Consider the following 18,144-nt stretch of genomic DNA (forward strand, 5'->3'; position numbering starts at 1 on the left):
GGCCAAGGGTCATCGCCAAAATAAAATTCGACATTGCTCGAATTTCAATGGGTTAACATTTCAACCTTAACTTGAAATAACACCCCTACAGCCAAGGGTCATCGCCAAAAGAAAATTCGACATCGCTCGAATTTCAACGGGTTAACATTTCGACCTTAACTCGAAATAACACCCCTACAGCCAAGGGCCATCGCCAAAAGAAAAAATCCGACATCGCTCGAATTACTTTAACAATTGACCTCGCTCGAATTACTTTAACATTCGGCTTCGCCCGAATCGTTTAAATTCAACTCTGCTCAAGTTACTAAGATCTACAATCAACCACGCCAAAACAGTACACGAGAGGCCGAAAAGCCGGAGACCTCCTCACAACAAACAAAAATAACAATGCGAAGGTAAACAACAAAAAGATAGTCATCCACTGCAACTGTTATATTACAGAATTTTTTTACAAAGGGCTCGGAGACGCCCTCACAAAAATAGCAAAGCAAAAACAAAATAAATACAACAGTCCTACGCCACATCGTCTCCCGCAGCATACTCCTCGTTATACCAAGAATCGGAGGCGAGCCTGTCCGCATCATTATCATCAACATCATCTCTGACAGGCGTACCGGGATCATAGCCGCAGGCCTCATGAGCTGCACGTGCTTTAACACGTATACCCTCGAGTTCTGCCTCGAAAACCTTCCCGTTAGCCTGTAGGGACTTGTATACATCTGAGCCTCGACATGGACCCACATATCATACAACTCCCGCGGCACGACGGGATCAGCTGAGATATGAGACGCGGAGGGTTGCGATTCCCGTCACACTTCCTCTATCTTCAAAGCAGCAGCCTGATCGTTCGACACGGACAACTCCGCCTCCAGATCTTGAATCTGTTTTTCTAATCTTGCCACCTTAAGCGCTGGCGTTTCCAGCTTATTGTCCCGCTTTGACCTACTAACCCGGAGGGCACCCTCTACGGTCGCTACTTCAGATACGACAGTTATCCTGCCCTTTTCAGCACGAGCCAAGTCATCAGCTTTGGTGCTCAATTCACCCCTCAAGTCGACAGCCTCCGCCTCTCTTCGCCCAAGTTCAGCAGTTAAGGCAGCCACCCGAGCTTGAAGGTCAGCGTTCTCGGCGGTTATCCCCTTGCTCACTTCAAGCTCATCATCCTTGGCCTTAAGGGCCGCCTCAAGCTTGCTACATCGACCAATGGCCCTCGTGAGTTCGTCGTCCCGCTCTTTCAGCTCATTAACCTTCTGCGCCAACTCTTCCTCTTTTTGCTTAAGCCCATCACGAAATAGCTGAAAATTGCTATCTTGAGTAAAGACATCGGCCAATGCACGGTTCTTGGTGTGATACTCTTTGTACTTAGAGGCCAACTTCCCAAACACGGCCGTCCTCCGTTCATCCCTCCGATCGTTCTCAATCTCCATGATAAGAGTCTGATATGTAGAGGAAAAAAAGTCAACTTAGACAGATTACGCATACAAAACAAATCCAAAAGAGGGGAAGAGTGAAAACACTTACCCGCAAAGCCATGCCAGAAATACTGCGCGATAATTCCGCATCACTCACCGCCTGAAGTGCCGTGTTCTCGGAAGCAGCACACAAAGGGGCAAATGCTGACACTACCTGCTCGGAGTTCACCAAAAGATCGTAATCCGCAGGAATGATTACGTGTCGGTTAGGGCCCTCCGTCCTCACTTCCACGCAGGTATGTCGTTCCAAGAAAGCTCGCACATCTTCGGGATCGATGTCCGAGCCTGAACCATCGTCCTCCGCATGTGCCGCTCCATATCCTCCGACAGCAGACGATGTGTCGCCTTCAACAGATCGTACAGGTCCCCCGCCTTCACATACCTCTTCGGCCCTAGGGGACCTCCGCCAAAATGGCATCCGCCATAAGAACGGCCCCCGTTCCTGACCTAGGCGAAGACGCGCCTATGGTAAATTGCATCCCCGCTGATGCAATGGCCTGGCGAAATGCCAGGATTGGAGCCTTCTTTTTGGAAATCCGTAGGCCTATCACTACAAAAGGATCGTGTCAATAATCAACAGCAAATAGTCGAAGGTCGGAGCAAAAGTAATACTTACCAGACAAAACCTTCAGTCCGAAGCGTTTGACGAAAATGGCCCAGTCTCGGATACCCACCATGTAAGGTAGCATGTGAGCTACCCAATCCTCAATGTCGACGACAGGAAAGGGCGCACGCCTCTCAGCTGCACGGAAAAATCATGGATGAATAAAAAGCAAAAAGAACGAAAGTAGATAACAAGCTTAAGGCAACGGCACCTACGGTTATGATTCCACTGCTCAGGAAATCCAATAGGGTCCGACACCAAGTGCTCCGTTTTGATGAAAAAATGCTTGTGCCAAAACTTCCGACTTGCCCCGTCATCCATTCCAACCACCAACCCCCTGGTCCCACGAAGCCACAAATGTATCATGGTAGCCCTATGAAAGCTCGAGGAAAATAAATGCAAAAGGTGGTGAATGACGACCTCACACCCAGCCAACTCTGCATACTTCGTCATCATTAGAAAGATTTTATACAAGTACGGAGACAGCTGTGCTGGGCAGACCTCGTAAAACCTACAGCACTCCTCCGCCAGCGGAAGAAGAGGGAGGGTGTGACCAATCACGAAAGGATACACATAAAAATCACAATATCCCATTATGTGGACCTCCACGATGTCCCCCCAGCCAGAACCATCTCGGTGTGAGGAGGAATACGATACGTACACCGGAGTTCACTTATCTGAGAAGGTCCGGTTCCAGAGATCATCGGAACAGAGCTAAGAAATGAGAAAGATGATCGAAGGAGAATGATGTATACACAAGGAAGGGAAAGGCAAAAAATCTCTGAAAAAACGAAACCCTCACCTATTTATAGGGTTAAATGGTGCGAGGATCGAAGCAGCAGACTGCCAATGAAACTAAAATCAAAGCGACAAGCACTCAGACGCTATCTTGGGAAAATGCCTAATGATGGCGCATGTACGAGTGATGTCACATCTCGATAACCATATCAATCAGGAGTCCGAAAGACGTGTCGCTCTCTCAATCTTGGTCAACCCGGCATAATTTAAGAGCCAAATTCTCCCACAACGGGAACGAATGATGTCCGCTTATCTAAGACGTGCAAGGCCACGACCTCAACAAGCCGAGGGACTAACTGTATAGGTCTAAATTTGGTAACCACGACGGGGTCGACCATGACACAACGACTGACGGTCGTTGTGATAAAGGCCGACGACCAGAAGCGGGCAGCTGGGATAAGATAATAACGGTAACCTAAACTTAGGAAGAGACAGGAAGAATATTCCTTTGGATATTCTTTATGTAGTACTTTTTAGGGGTTTTTGGGGAATGTCCCTTATAAATAGGAGGAAATAGTGAACAAGAAGGGGATCTGCCTCTTTGGGAACCAAGAATCATATTATAAAGTTGAGAGAAGAATATACAAAGAGTTATCTTGTTCACTTTATTCAAGCACACGTTATTCAAATTTCATCCATAAATCTCAAAGATTCCACATTCATATCAACTGCATACCTTTTCACATCGTCAGAAAGAAGAGACACCCAATCATACAATCATTGGGTGAAAGTTCATTTACGCTCATTGTCGTTTCTTGCATTTATAGCACATTTATGATATTACATATGTTACCAATCTAGGTATATTGAACTCAATAATTAATGCTCTTGAACTCTCCTCATTATACAAGAGTCTCGCTCTATTTGATCTAAGATTTATTAAGCTCAACTGAGATTCACCCCATTATCTTGTTACTAATTAGTTTAGCATTTGCTCAAACATTGACAAAGACTAAAAGTATTCACTTTGACAAACTTATAAGATTAAGGCCTAATTTATTTGCACTTAATGGAGGTCTGAATCTTAATCATTCGGATCTCAGACACTAAGTGTGTTTGTTTTTAAGGTCTGAATTTTAATCATTCAAATCTCAATCACTAAGTGTGTTTGTTTTTGTTACTTCACAAACCACTTAATGGGTCTGAATAGGTCTGTATGATTAAGGTCCATAACAGAGACTTAATTTCATTAAGATATTATCATCCATATTCATTATTAATTGTCGTTACCACCTACCATTATCAACCACCACCATGTCACCACCACCACCCTCATACTCAACCACCATCACCCTCAATCATTGCAGTCACCATAATCGTCGACTACCACCACCCGCCATCAGCACCACTCCCACCACCATCATTCTCAATGACAAACACCCATCCACCTCAACTACTACAACTAACCACCTCATCACCATCAACAATCATAACCGGTACTACCCATTATTATAAACTACCACTACCCACCCCCACGTTCCTTAATCATTTGAATTTTATGTTTATTAATTTCAAATAATGATAAATTTTATACATTCAGATATTAAAATTCAAACATCGTTAATCATTTAGTATTCAGATCTTAATACACATCTTAATATTCAGATTTAGATGTTAATCTTAATACACATCTTGATATTCAGATGTGTATTCAGATTCATACGTCTTAATCTTTAAAAAAAAAAATGAGGCCTAAAACTGCTTAGTAGTATACTCTAGGCACCCTTTTAAACTTACATAAAAACATAAGGGACTATTTTCGTCATTTCTCCACAAAAAAACACCTTGCTCTTTCTAGTTTACTACTACTAAATTTCTGCTCGAGTGTTTGAAGCTATACTCTTCTCAGGCACAGGCGCAAAAATTCGTAGCTATCGACGAATTCATTACCTCCGGAATAGAAGAGTATTACGCCGTGAGGAACTGCCGGAATCAACTATGAAGCTCCGGTATGCGATGGTTTGCTCGTCGAACCAGAACCGGAGCATGGAGGCTCATTGCCTGCTGAAAAGAGAGGGATTTGATGTGGCTTCGTACGGCACCGGGCAACACGTGAAGCTTCCAGGTCCTTCTATTAGGGAACCCAATGTCTACGACTTCGGCACTCCCTATAAACACATGTTCGATGACCTCCGCCGCAAAGACCCCGAACTGTACGCTTCTCTGCCTCTCTATACTCTCCTTTTGTCTTCATTAGCTATATCTTTGCCATGGTCAAAATTGCCTAGTTACCTGATATTTAGTGATCGTAAGAATATTTTTTCCCCCCCTCACTTGCAGTTAGATTACCCTAATTTTGTGTACTGATTTGTAGACGAATTGAGGAATTTCACTGGTGCTTTAGGGTTTGGATTGATCTGATTGAAGGTTCTGGGTGCTTAATTTCTAATGCTAATTTCCTACCCTACATAGCCTATTAGTATAATGGATAGGGAGGACTTCATTTAATTGAATTAATATGTTTTTTTTAATCAAGTTCTGTTAGTTCAATTGGGATAACATGTATATAACAGGACTAAATATTGGAAAACGTTTGTTTTCTTGCAAGTATATGTTTCAGCATATATGAGATTAAATCTTTAAGTAAACGTTAGGCTTGCAATTTGTGGAATATAAAAAACCTCATTGTCTTCACTGATTAAACCTTCAAACTATAAAAATTAGGCTGCTTGTTCCTTTGTAGGACAAAAGTTACAATCTTTACTTTCTTTCCATGCTGATGAAGTGGTTATTAGACTATAGTTGTTGGATATATTTCTCTATTTTCAGAATCCTCTAGTTTTGATTGGGATTGGGGTTTGAACCTCAGTTGCATTTTCCCAGGTACAAGAGAAATGGAATATTGCCTATGCTAAAAAGGAACTTGGGTGTAAAGACTGCACCTCAACGTTGGCAGGAAAATGCTGCTGATGGTTGCTTTGATGTGGTACTTACATTCGAAGAAAAAGTTTTTGATTTGGTGCTTGAAGGTTGGTAATACTCGTTTGCGTTTCTGAGGGATTGATAATCCTACTAAATGGTTGCAATTAAATGAGCTCTGTCTATCGGTTTGCTGAAGAAGTTAAAATTTTGCACGTTAGTAAGTTTAAGAAAGATCAATATTATGCCTCGGATGAGACTATTGGATTCCATCTTCAAGCGTCCTGTATCAAAGGGTGTGAACTTTACTGATGACTACCTTTATATAGCATCGCCTTCTGAAAGTAGCTGACAGATAGCTATGGAGCATCTGAGGAATAATTCTTAATGCTCATATAAACCTTTGAATAGACATATACAGTACAAGGCAAAGTTGCCAAGCATCATCCTTGCAGTTGCAAGATATATACCTACTGAAGGTGAAGATTGGTAAAAAAATGTTCTCTTGTTGCAGTAAAATCATGACTTGGTCATTTGGTTGAGAAAAACTTCAATAATGTTATCTCTTGTGGAGATATTCTTAGCTTGCTTTTCTGAGGCAAAAAAAAAAAAAAAAGGAAAACGGAAGTATAGTAGTCTAAGCCACTTGTTTTACTCTCTCAGTCTCTCTTTTTGCGAGTGGTGAAACCTCTGCTTATAGACTAAAATGACGGTCGTGGGAGAGTAAGGAAGGTAGTTGGAGATGCAAGAGAGTTTAGGGGCCTGGGCCTTGCTAAGAACTGGTAATGTAATTTAATCTCAAGGGAGTTGCAATAGGGAATGATTTTGCTCCTGCTAGATACAATACTCTTCCAATGTTTACTCGTGTTGGAAAAAATTTCTCTCTCCGTCCCAAATAGTTTCCGTTTCTTGACCAGGGAAGATGTAAGCTGGGATTTACACCGAATTTTTACTTCACAATGCGTTTTTGGAATTCTTCATTTTTAGATTTTTCTTGATGTTGGATATGCTGTAATTAGATGAGAAATTACAGTGTTATTATCTTGACATCCTTTCCTTTCCTTTGTGTGTGTGTGTGTGTGTCTTTTCTCTTATTTTTATTCCTGTCATTCAGTGGCGTTGTTAGTGAAATATATCCTATGAGATGCTATATTTTCTCCAAGAATATCATTGGAAATTTATAACGAGAGAAAAAAGGGTTCCACGTGATAATATTCATTGACCTAGAGAAGGCATATAATTGAAGTCTCAAGAAAAATCTTTTGATAGGAGCTTGAGAAGAAATGAATATATATATATAAATTATGTAAATGACGTAAAAGAATATATATGAGGGAGGTGGTTACAAGAGTGAGAAGAACAAAAAATACAGAGCAGCTTTCGTTAGTGGTGGGTTTACACTAGAGATCTACCTTGATACAGTACTTATTGACCATAACTATAGATGTGCTAACCAATAGGCAATAGAATATAGAATGAGGTTTCATGGCGCATGGTATTTATAGATGATATTGTGTTAATTGACAAGACTAGTGAGAACGTCAACAACAAGTTAGAACAATGGAGAAGTACTCTAGAAAATAAGGCTTTAGGACAATTAGAAGTGAAATTGAATATATATGCAACAAGTTTAGCTCATGTAAGTTATTTTGAAAAATATTTAGCTCCCATAAGGTGGTTCCAAGAGAATGGCATATAGATGACAATGTAACACATAGAACTAAAATAGAACGGCTGGAACAGATAAGTGTTGCTGTAGCACAATGCAATTAGAAGTTTTCTAGCAAAGAGAAAGGGAAGTACCATGAACGATTGTGAGACCAATAATATTATGTGTGGATGAATCTTATGCTTCCATATTTCAACATATCTGCAAGATGAGAGAGTGGTCGATTGATTGATGCTGACATGAAGCTTGTGCTGCTCCAGGGTCTTTGGTACTGTCTGCGTAATGTTTTATTAAATGAATCAAATGCTTTACGCTAACTTTTAAGTGCTTGAGCAGATTTTTATTCTATTCTTACTTCTAAGTGCTTAAACAGATTTTTATTCTATATGCTAAAGTAGAATATATGATCTCATTTGTCCTTCTTCTCGGTCTTCCATTCTTTGTTTTTTTCATTTGTAACTAGACAGCCAATTTGGTTGTAGTCATGACACATCTTGCAAAATCGTGGAATAACAAAATGTCTGTCTTATTAAAGCAAGATCTTCATATAGATTCTTGTACCAAATCCATGCTATATATTCCTTTAAGAGCTGCCTAGACTTGTTCTCATTCTGTGTTGTGGTACACCAGTCTTGTAATTCTAAGATTGCAAAAAGTTTTCTACATTGGGAAGAGCACCTGAAATCATGGATGTTTCACTTGAACAAGTTTGAACATTACGTGTTAATAGTATTACAACTGGTCACCTTACATTTCTTGGAGAGTGTTTTTGTTCATGCACTATGGATCTCAAGCATACTTGGTTTAACCATTGTCTGATAATGCAGATCTTCATAACCGAAATCAAGTTCTCTTGAAGCCGGTTCTTATAATCAATTTAGAAGTAAAAGATAACCATGAGGAAGCAGCAGTTGGAGGTCGCCTTGCTTTGCTTTTGTGCCAGGAAGTACGTGTTTTGCGGTTCTTGATAAAATCTCAAATATGAATTTCTCTTGTCTTTCACCAACTATATACGTTCTTACTGCAGCTTGATGCGACTGAAAATTGGGAGGATACAATTGATGATATCATCAATAATTTTGAGAAACAGCACCGAAGGAAGCTCCTGTACAGCGTCTCCTTCTACTGAAAACGGTGGTCTTAGAATATTAATGGGACCATTATTTGTTTGGTGTCCAATCTGGACTGCTGTTATGCGTGAGACATATTGCCTTTCTTCCTGTTATGAGCATAACTGGGTAAGTGAAGAAAAGATTACTTCAAAAGCCTTTGCTGGCTTTGATTATGTGTAATGTTCCCGCTTTGCCCTTCTCGTAAAGCATAACAATGTAATGTAACTTAATATTCTTTTGCCCGTAATTCTGTTTAAATTTACTGGATTAGAGATCAAATTAACAAGACAATCACTTTCCAACTCCTGTTCCTATAGTTCCAGCTATTGATGTTTCAATCACTTCTTAGTTTTCTATATGCCTATACCGATTTAATTTCGAGTTTTTTCTTTTTTTTTTTTTAATGTAGTAGGGACGTCAACCGAGGCACAACTTTTTGCTAGGTTCCAATGTCTTATGCTACTCTTTTAACAGTACCAGAAGTAGTGTCCTGTCGCGTGGTAAAAACATTTGTTAGATCCACTTATAAGATCCAAGGATTTGTCGTTATTCATAACACAGACAGGGATCTTATTAGCAGATGAAGACAAGCTTTCATGGATTTTAACTGGAAATAATGATTCTCCAGCCCAGTTAGATAATCAGGAATTATAATCAGGAATTCAGTATAGATAATTTCACTTTCTATGGGGAATAGATAATCCATGATTTTGGTATAAATCTTATTCTAGTTTTAGCTAATATCCATAATTAAATACTGGATAAATCTAATCTCAAGTTTTATATGGAATAACCCTTAATCTCAGTGACCAAACGGCAAAAGATTTATGAGAGGATTAAAAGGAAATGTTCAAAACACATATTGCGAATGAAAAAGTAGAGATCGCAATGAAAATATCAATTGGGTGTGTCAACGAGAAACGGAGATAAAAGTAATCTTGAGAGAATGAGTTGAATTGGGGAATGAAGCAACCTAGTCTACAAGACTACAACATTTCATTTTCATGGACAAAGAGAGTATATACTGCAAATAATTCGTTCCCTTTTTGTAATTAGCAATTAGGTTAATGTTGCTATCAGAAAACACATGGACATGCACCATAGCGAATGTTATTAGTTGTTGAAATAATCTGTGAAGAAACACCCCATGTTACGTCTTTACTTTAACACTACAGAGAGTTGGATCCTCCCTTACTTCCCAAGTTATATAGAGTTTAAGGAAACGTCAAATCCAATTTTTTTGTATGGAACATAATTTGTGCTTGATGTGTATATGGTATACCAAATCAGTGTATTTTGCCAAAAAATATATTTTATAATATACATAGATATGTATATATATAGAGAGAGAAAATATTAAAAATAAAATGATTTAATACTACAGGTTAATCCATATGAATTTGTGACTAATACTCGTTGACAAAAAATTAGTAAAAAGAATTTATATGAGCCATAAAATAAAAGATTTTGAGAGGGAGAACGTAGTTACCAATTTGGAAAGGGAAAAAAAACGGAGTTACCAAATTGCATCAGGCTTTACTCAGGAGTGACGCGCACTGAGTCTGAGCATGTAGGCGGCTTTTAGTAATTTAATATTTAATTAAATTTTCAAAACGAACGCCCACCTGGCCACCGTCCTTTGTTTCCTTTCCCAGTTGCATCCCTTTTCTCTCTGTCTTAATTGTCCAAAAGGACCAGTTTCAGTTACACACACCAAAATCCCAACCTAACCAATTTGGCAATCAACCATGTCACCATTATTTCCATTTCACATTGATTCTTCTTCCTCTTTCTTCTACTGAATTCCACATGACTGAGCCGTTTGCTGATTCCAATTCTGACGCTTGGCAAGACCTTCTCCGGCGAATGTTGCCCGCCGGAGCTCCGTTACCGGACGAAGAACAACTCGACTACTCCTTTGCTGTTGAGTATAAAGGTCCTCCTTTAGATTTTCCTGTTCCTCTAGTTGATCCACTGGCTTCTTCCCAAAGTACCCTCCCGAAACCTCCCAAATTCCGTAAGGTACCGTCCGTTCGTTCCAAATTCGCTATGCACGTGAAGAAAAATAGTAGTAGTGGAAGCGGAAGCGGAAGTTCGTCTTCGGCTTCAAGGCTGCGCATGAATTCCAGCTCGGAATCTGATAGTAAAATCCCAACGGATCAATCTCTTTCGGAGTTAAATAATAGCGGTAATGTTCCGGCTGTTGATACTGATGAAAATGCAGAGAACGAATATGTAAATGATAATGATGATAAATATGATAACGTAGATAGAAATGAGTATAATTCAGCGCGGTCTATTGATGTTGATGATAAATCATTGCCGGAAGGGGAGAAAAATGGAAAAAATGATAGGCTAGGGGTTAAGATTAGGGCTCATGCCTGTAGTAGGTGTGGGAAGAATAATAGGTTAAGAGAGAGAGAGTTTTGCATTGTGTGTGGTGCTAGGTACTGTAGAAACTGTTTGCTTAAGGCTATGGGCTCAATGCCAGAGGGTAGAAAATGCGTGGGATGCATAGGAGAGCCTATAGATGAGGCTAACAGAGAAAAACTGGGTAAGTGTTCTCGTTTGCTGGCGAAAATCTGTAGTACCTTGGAAGTTAAGCTGATAATGAAGGCAGAGAGTGAGTGCTTGGCGAACCAAATTCAACCCGAACAGGTGTGGGTCAATGGGAGGCCATTGCGGGATGAGGAATTAGTAGAGTTGCTTGGATGTGCAATTCCACCGCAGAAGTTGAGACCTGGAAAGTATTGGTATGACAAGGATTCGGGGCTTTGGGGAAAGGTGACAGCAGTTTTTATTGTGCTTTTGTCAATTTGCATAGGTATTGTGTATATGATTTATTTGTGAAATTTTGTTGCTCATTGGATTTGACATGTTTTCTTGTAGGAGGGAGAGAAGCCAGACAGGATAATAAGTTCAAAACTGAATGTGGGTGGTAAACTTCAGATTGATGCTAGTAAAGGGAATACGAAAGTGTTCATCAATGGCCGTGAGATTACAAAAGTTGAGCTCAGGGTTCTGAAGGTAAAGTAAATTCAAATGTTGGATTATTCAGAATATTCTGGTGCATGCACTCGCTCCATTTGAGCATGCATTAAATATTCAATTCTATTTGATTGTATGTTGAAAAATACTCTCTGAAGTTAGTTCATTGCATATTGAATCATTTTGTCATGGATTTCATATTTTTAGCTTTAGTCGATGTTCCGTGTTGATTAGAGATTCTGAAATGATTGTTCCACAGATCTTCTTCTTGTTGTTTCTGTAGTTCATAGAGGTTTCTGAATAATTTAATTGTTACCACTTATTTTCTGAGACACGGAAGCTTGACATATCATTATCAGAATCGGATTTTGCTGGTAGCTAGCTGTGATCATTCCGACGCGTGTAAGATTCTAATGGGTATTGCACACGAGAATTTTGTGCTTGCTTGAAGAGTGCTGTAGTTGAAGGAAGGTTTAGGACTGTCTCATGTAATGGACTGCCACGAAACACAAGATGCAAGCCTGCAACTTCAAATGATGCAGTTCAAGTAGCATCTTTTCTATTGTTGCAGAAAGCAAGAGAGGCTGGGAGGGTGTGAAACCCATTTTAGCCCTGACCCCCCCACCCACCCACCCCCCACCCCACTCATTGTATTAGCAGAGCTAGGCCGCATCTTTTTAAGGAGTTTCAATATCTTCCATCTTGAAGGATACCCTTAAGTAGATGATATGCTAATTAATTTTGCTCAAACATATATTTTAGTATAATAATGGTTCTGAATGAGAGTGGCTTTGGAATGCTCAATACTGGATTCCTGTGTTCACATCGCATTCTGGAAATCAATGGAGATATAGTTTCTAGAGATGATGGTGTCTTATAAGACTGAAACAAAAACTAGCTATCTGTGCTGAAATCTTTTCCTCTTTTCTCAGTTAGCCAAGGTTCAGTGTCAACGAGGTACTCACTTTTGGGTATACGATGATGGATCCTATGAGGAAGAAGGTCAAAATAACATTAGAGGAAACATATGGGGAAAGGTTCTCTCGTAATCCTTTTAAGTAAAAGTTTCCACTTGAGGGACATTATGATCCTTTCAAATTATTTATGTCTATATTTTAATTAGTTACAGCTGTACTTTTTGTTAGGCAGGCATCTACACGTTTCATTTGTTCATTGTTTTCATTGCCTGTTCCACCTGGAAATATTCACGGGCCAAAAGAAGATGCGACTGCCTTTTCAGGTAGGTCTATACCTGAGTATTTGGGGCAAGGTAGACTGCAGAAACTTTTGTTGTTTGGGCTGGAAGGATCCGGGACAAGCACCATTTTTAAGCAGGTCGGCATACAAAATCATATATCTTCTGTTATTTGGATATGGTAGTGGAAATTCCTTGAATGAGAAGCTTGTCGGTTTTCTATGATGATCTTTAAGCGAGGGCCTTTCTCCATTACTCACGATATATCAGATAGCCTTTTGAGAAGAAAGCTTAAAACTGTGAATTCTCTATTTTTTTTCCTGCTTTTTGAAGTGAAAATTAGTAACATTTCATTATATTACAAGTTAGTAATTGCATTTATCTTCATTCACGTTATTGAGTTTCAAAGACTAAAAACTTGTTGAATGTACACACTGAAGTTGACTCTTTTCCTTTCAATATTCAAACAACAAGTGCTACTTCTTGGTAAATTGCTCAGGTTGAATTCGTTTGAGTTTTCTTTTCAGCGATTCAAATTATCTTGGTGGATCTGTAGTATTAAGTAGGGAACATTGGTTCCAGGGGAACACAGATCAAGCATTCTTGGTTAATGGTTTATATTAAGTTGCTTCTGTCATTTCCCCGCATGACTAACACGTCTGAACCTGGAAACTGCCTATTTGCTGCTGTTGCCAAACCTTGTAATCTTTATTTCATGATTAGCTCTTAATCAATTGTATTCCTTCACTTCTTTCAATACAACAGGTGAAGTTTATATCTAAAAGTAAATTCACAGTTGAAGAGGTACAGAATATCAAGCTTACCATTCAAAGAAACATCTATAGATACCTGAGTGTCTTACTCGAGGGGCGAGAGCACTTTGAGGAGGAGGTCCTGATGGATAAGAAAACTTCTGATTTGGAGATGGAAAATCTTTCACCAGGTATTCTAGACACTCCTTCCTGGTTGAAAACTTGAACGTAAGCTGAATTGAGTTGCACCCATTCTGGTTGTAATCCTAATTTATTTTTGAGTTGATAAAAGTAAAGGCCTGCAAAGGATAGCTACTTTTAATAAGCAAGGAATCAATGTTTGAAAGCATTTAGTTAGAAATGACAACTAGAAGAAAGGCATAGATCCTCTCTCCCTTGCACCTGCTTGTACATGGGGAAAAGCATTTTCCTACAGGCTACAGGTGAATGCTGATAGCCAGAAAATTTAAGTTTGCTTTCTTTCTGATTTGGCTCTGTAGTATATACACTGGCCAGAGTGGGTCTGAGGGCCTGTTTCCATATATTTTCATCCTTGTTATGTTCTTAAAAGATTGGATATGGCCTTTATTTAATGTCAAAGTTGGCTTGTCATAGGTTGACCAATGGAATCTATGTGGTGGTTCAACTTTGCTCGTTTAGTGGTTTGGGGAAACATTACTGTAAAATATACAAGGTTTCACTGACCCCACCCTCTTTATACACACACACATACAGAGAGAGAGAGAGAGAGAGAGAGAGAGATTTATGTGTGTGTTAATGTTTTTATATCTATGTGTTGTTTATAACCACAAAGGACATTCTCTGCTTAACAGATATATATCATGTGGGCAATATCTGAATTTTTATTGTTGTGTGGATACTGTAAAATTAATTCAGTTGATGACGGAACTGATGGGAGCAGGCGCTGCATCTACTCAGTCAATCAAAGAGTAAAACATTTTTCTGATTGGTTACTGGAAATCATAGCTATGGGAGATTTGGATACCTTTTTTCCTGCTGCTACACGTGAATATGCTCCAGTTGTAGACGAGATCTGGAAAGACCCTGCCATCCAGGAAACGTACAAGAGAAGGGATGAACTGCGTTTTCTTCCTGATACTGCTAAATATTTCCTGGACAAGGTATACCTTGTTTAATACTTTGTTTCCTTAAAATGATATCTGCATTTACTGGATAGCTGTTGGTTTAGAGGTGGCAATTTGAGACATGGCACTTATAGTGGACATGAAATTAGGTGAAAAATATATGTTAAAATTCATTTGGTCAAAATGATTTAACACTGTTAAATTATTCGTAAGCATGTAATGAGAGTCACATTCAAGTATATGATTGAAGATGATGTAAATGAGTCATTTGGTATGATGAAGGAAATTCAAGAGTAAATACTTCATTTATAAGTGGTGTGGTATTAATACATCTAGTTTCGAATTTCTAAGATTAGTGAATAGAAGTATCTTTTGAAACATAAATTACAAAATCAATGTTTGACATCTAGTTGGTAGCTACACAATTTATTTGAATTGATGTTTCTATTACTTGATTTTATCATGAAGAGAGGAACTTGAAAATGCATGGTTTTGACTATAAATAGCATCAGGAGCTTACCTTGGATATTGAATTTATTATTTACTTGCCAAAGTCTTTTTTGACAATTACTATTTATACAGTAAAACAAGTTAGGGTGACTTTTCACTTGACAGTCCAGATGTTACCACTTAATAATAAGGTCAACATTAGCTGTCATTATAGAGTAAATGAGTTAACAGTTCATGTCAAGGTTATGGTTTTTACCGCGCACTTGATTATGATGTTACAAGATCATGGCACAATTTGACCCATTGCACTGAGGTCTTATAGCCTCTATCATGTTAAATGGTAACTTACAGAACTTGCTTCTTGATTGATTTGATGCATGCTTAATTTTATCAGTGATCGGACTGATTTAGCAAGAAGAGTTAGCTACAGCCTTGAACAGAAAGCTTATATTTATAAGTACTAGATCTAGCGACTGATCTTGGGCTTTATGACCATATTTTTCTTTGACTTCGTATATACTGTTTTTCTGTTTTTTTTGATGGTATATTTGATGCTGCATCATAGGTTACCTCCATGGAGCCTTTAGTATGACATGTCTCAGATGTTGTAGGCCTAGATACTAGAAAATTTGTTTTCCAAGCTTCTCTATTTTATCATGTAGATTCTAATGTAGATTTCTTCAAGCATGCCTATATAACCCTGATTACCATCAAGTATAATCTGCTAAATCACTTCATTTTCTAAAAGAATAGTGTTCAAATACAACGACCTCCTCTATTACATACTCCGAGGGTTAGTTTAGTTAGAAAACAAGTTGTACAGGGATTAGTAATGCATGGATTACTAATGCAGGGATTGTAATGCAAAGACTATTTATTGTTGGATATTTTCAAGGAAAAAGAAGAAATAAATCTAAAGAGTGTGAGGGCATTTTTGTCATTTTTATTTTGATCCATGCACTGCTAATACTCATATCTTTTTCCACATTCTACTCCGCATAAAATAATGCATATATTCCCGCATAACTTATGCAGAAAAAAGAAGAAAAATAAAAAGCCAAAATGTATGTAATTGTACGGAATTAATGTGGTGATTAAATCTTTTTTTCCACCAACCAAACAGGCTCTTAAGTTATTGTCATTAGTGGAAAAGTTTATATACTTCTACACCAACAAGGCAAACAGCAATCTCAAGTCTGTTTTTCTTGAATACTGCCACATCTTTGCTGAAGTGTTGTAGCTTGTAAATGAAATAGAGTCCATGCAATATGTGATATTGCAGAAGCACGGTAAACTAATTCTTGAAAGAGAATGCAGCTTTTAAATTGGATTGGCGAATTAATAGATATAGCCTATATTGTGTAAGCATAAACACTGAATTGCAGTGATCACAGGCTAAACAACTTCGAGTCATCGTCAACCTACAACTCTACAAGTCTATAAAGGCTACTTATATTTGAAATGGTTGTCAAAGTACATTTCTTCATAGATTGTCTTTCAATCTAGTGTGCTCCCTACTTTACACTGTCTCAAATTCAATGATACTTTAAGGGGCTCTGCAAATGCTTGCTAGATGTTGCTAACCTTTTAGATTCATCTTTGATAATTCTTTTCTGGAAGCCTTTAGCTTGCATGTACCAGTCAATGTGATCTTACTTTTGCCAGGCCATCGAGATATCTAGTAATGAGTATGAACCTTCAGAAAATGACATTTTATATGCTGAAGGGGTGGCTCCTAGCAATGGACTTGCTTCTCTTGAGTTCTCATTCGATGATCACAGCCCCATGTCTGAGATCTATGACGAGGACTTAGAAAGCGAACCTCCTTGGACCAAGTAACTCTTTTTGCATAGCTAATATTAGTTTTGATAAAGTGAACCTATGGCCCCTCAGTGACCATCCGCTTTCTTCTGTTTGTCTTCCTGCAGGTATCAATTGATCCGTATCAGTTCCAAGGGAGTCCATGATAGTGGCAAATGGCTTGAAATGTTTGAAGATGTCAAAGTGGTAGTCTTTTGTGTGGCCTTGAGTGACTATGACCTGACATGGACCCGAGGTGATGGTACCTCAGAAAATAAAATGTTGGCAAGCAGAGATGTATTTGAGAGTTTAGTTAGGCATGGTAGTTTTGAGGAAGCCTCTTTTGTGCTCCTCCTAAATAAATATGATATCTTTGAAACCAAAATCAACCAAGTTCCTTTGACAGTCTGTGATTGGTTTCATGACTTTAGACCTTTGAGACAGAGACAAAACAATCAAGCCTTGGCAAATCAAGCATATTATTATGTTGCTGTTAAGTTCAAGGAGCTCTATGCTTCAATCACTGGCAAAAAGCTTTTTGTTTGGCCGACTAGGGCTCTTCAAAGTACATCTGTTGATGAAGCATTTAGGTATATACGAGAAGTTCTAATGTGGGACGAAGAGAAGGAAAAGCTGTATTGCATCGCTGAGGACGATTCATTCTCTAGTGCGGAAACTGATTTTACTCCTTGAATGCAGCTAGAATTATTTTTCTCCCTGTGTGCAGGTAGAATGAGATATCAGCTCCCAACTTGGTGTGCGAAAGTTCCGTTAGGTTTTTTTAGTAGCGGCGGACACAAGGACTTTTAGAGGTGTTCCTGTCTTCTAGATCTGCAGCACTTGTGTCTTTTTAGTGGCTAAACACCATCATTCAGAAATTACTTCTTGGAAGGAAGAATAGCATTCGTTAAATGATTGAGACATTCATTGATTTCATGGCTGAAAAGATCTGGCAGACTCAATGAGGCAGTTTGTAACTGAGATGAATGATGTTTTGATCCTTATAGCTTGTAAAAATGTAGAGCAGGTTTTGGACTCTCTTTACTGTAAATGTCAGAGCTATTTGAGTTCTAATGAAGAGTGCTTATCTCCCATTTGTGTTACTCTGTCTTCATGCTTGCTGCAGCTCTGTGCCTGGTTGGTCAATGAAAAGTACTTTTTGCAAATAGAGATTCAGAAGTACTCTCGGTTCGTGATAGTTTATGTTTGACCAAATCATTTCAAATGCGCTTTTCTTAGCAACGTAGAAGAAGCATGCGTTTGCATTTGGCCTATCGATCCAAAAGTGCATTTGAGTGTCAAATTTACAACCAAAAAAAAGATATTTAAAGATTCATTT

The 18,144-nt window shown here is 38.7% G+C and overlaps 3 protein-coding genes across 3 annotated transcripts; 2 read left to right on the forward strand and 1 right to left on the reverse strand.

Moving 5' to 3' along the window:
• LOC109224291 lies at positions 514 to 4,163 on the reverse strand. The gene is made up of 6 exons (XM_019388880.1): positions 4,112 to 4,163; positions 2,089 to 2,214; positions 1,920 to 2,022; positions 1,522 to 1,864; positions 816 to 1,436; positions 514 to 699 (listed from the first exon to the last, which is right to left on the reverse strand). Exons 1-6 carry the CDS (start codon positions 4,161 to 4,163, stop codon positions 514 to 516), a joined length of 1,431 nt encoding a protein of 476 aa, XP_019244425.1.
• Positions 4,669 to 8,820, forward strand: LOC109223563 (RNA polymerase II subunit A C-terminal domain phosphatase SSU72). The gene is made up of 4 exons (XM_019387927.1): positions 4,669 to 5,027; positions 5,698 to 5,843; positions 8,230 to 8,348; positions 8,430 to 8,820. The coding sequence occupies exons 1-4, from the start codon at positions 4,813 to 4,815 to the stop codon at positions 8,529 to 8,531; spliced, it is 582 nt and encodes a 193-aa protein (XP_019243472.1). The 5' UTR covers positions 4,669 to 4,812; the 3' UTR covers positions 8,532 to 8,820.
• LOC109223564 (extra-large guanine nucleotide-binding protein 3-like) lies at positions 10,132 to 17,908 on the forward strand. Its single transcript, XM_019387928.1, has 8 exons — positions 10,132 to 11,298; positions 11,404 to 11,541; positions 12,435 to 12,539; positions 12,652 to 12,837; positions 13,463 to 13,640; positions 14,347 to 14,591; positions 16,671 to 16,840; positions 16,934 to 17,908. Exons 1-8 carry the CDS (start codon positions 10,324 to 10,326, stop codon positions 17,496 to 17,498), a joined length of 2,562 nt encoding a protein of 853 aa, XP_019243473.1. The 5' UTR covers positions 10,132 to 10,323; the 3' UTR covers positions 17,499 to 17,908.

The sequence above is a fragment of the Nicotiana attenuata genome, chromosome 3 (genome assembly GCF_001879085.1).
Source record: "Nicotiana attenuata strain UT chromosome 3, NIATTr2, whole genome shotgun sequence".
Classification (NCBI taxonomy): Eukaryota; Viridiplantae; Streptophyta; class Magnoliopsida; order Solanales; family Solanaceae; genus Nicotiana; species Nicotiana attenuata.

Bases quoted from the DNA above. Each gene is read 5' to 3' on its own strand.
- LOC109224291 (XM_019388880.1), bottom strand. From the start codon at position 4,163: ATGGTGGTTGAGTATGAGGGTGGTGGTGGTGACATGGTGGTGGTTGAT. The intron at 2,215-4,111 runs GTAGGTGGTAAC...TTTTCCGTGCAG, and splicing joins CATGGTGGTGGTTGATAATG to CTGAGAGGCGTGCGCCCTTT. The intron at 700-815 runs GTGTGACGGGAA...AAGTCCCTACAG, and splicing joins CTGCTTTGAAGATAGAGGAA to GCTAACGGGAAGGTTTTCGA.
- LOC109223563 (XM_019387927.1), top strand. From the start codon at position 4,813: ATGAAGCTCCGGTATGCGATGGTTTGCTCGTCGAACCAGAACCGGAGC. The intron at 5,844-8,229 runs GTTGGTAATACT...CTGATAATGCAG, and splicing joins TTTTGATTTGGTGCTTGAAG to ATCTTCATAACCGAAATCAA. The intron at 8,349-8,429 runs GTACGTGTTTTG...TTCTTACTGCAG, and splicing joins CTTTGCTTTTGTGCCAGGAA to CTTGATGCGACTGAAAATTG.
- LOC109223564 (XM_019387928.1), top strand. From the start codon at position 10,324: ATGACTGAGCCGTTTGCTGATTCCAATTCTGACGCTTGGCAAGACCTT. The intron at 11,542-12,434 runs GTAAAGTAAATT...CTCTTTTCTCAG, and splicing joins TTGAGCTCAGGGTTCTGAAG to TTAGCCAAGGTTCAGTGTCA. The intron at 16,841-16,933 runs GTAACTCTTTTT...GTCTTCCTGCAG, and splicing joins AGCGAACCTCCTTGGACCAA to GTATCAATTGATCCGTATCA.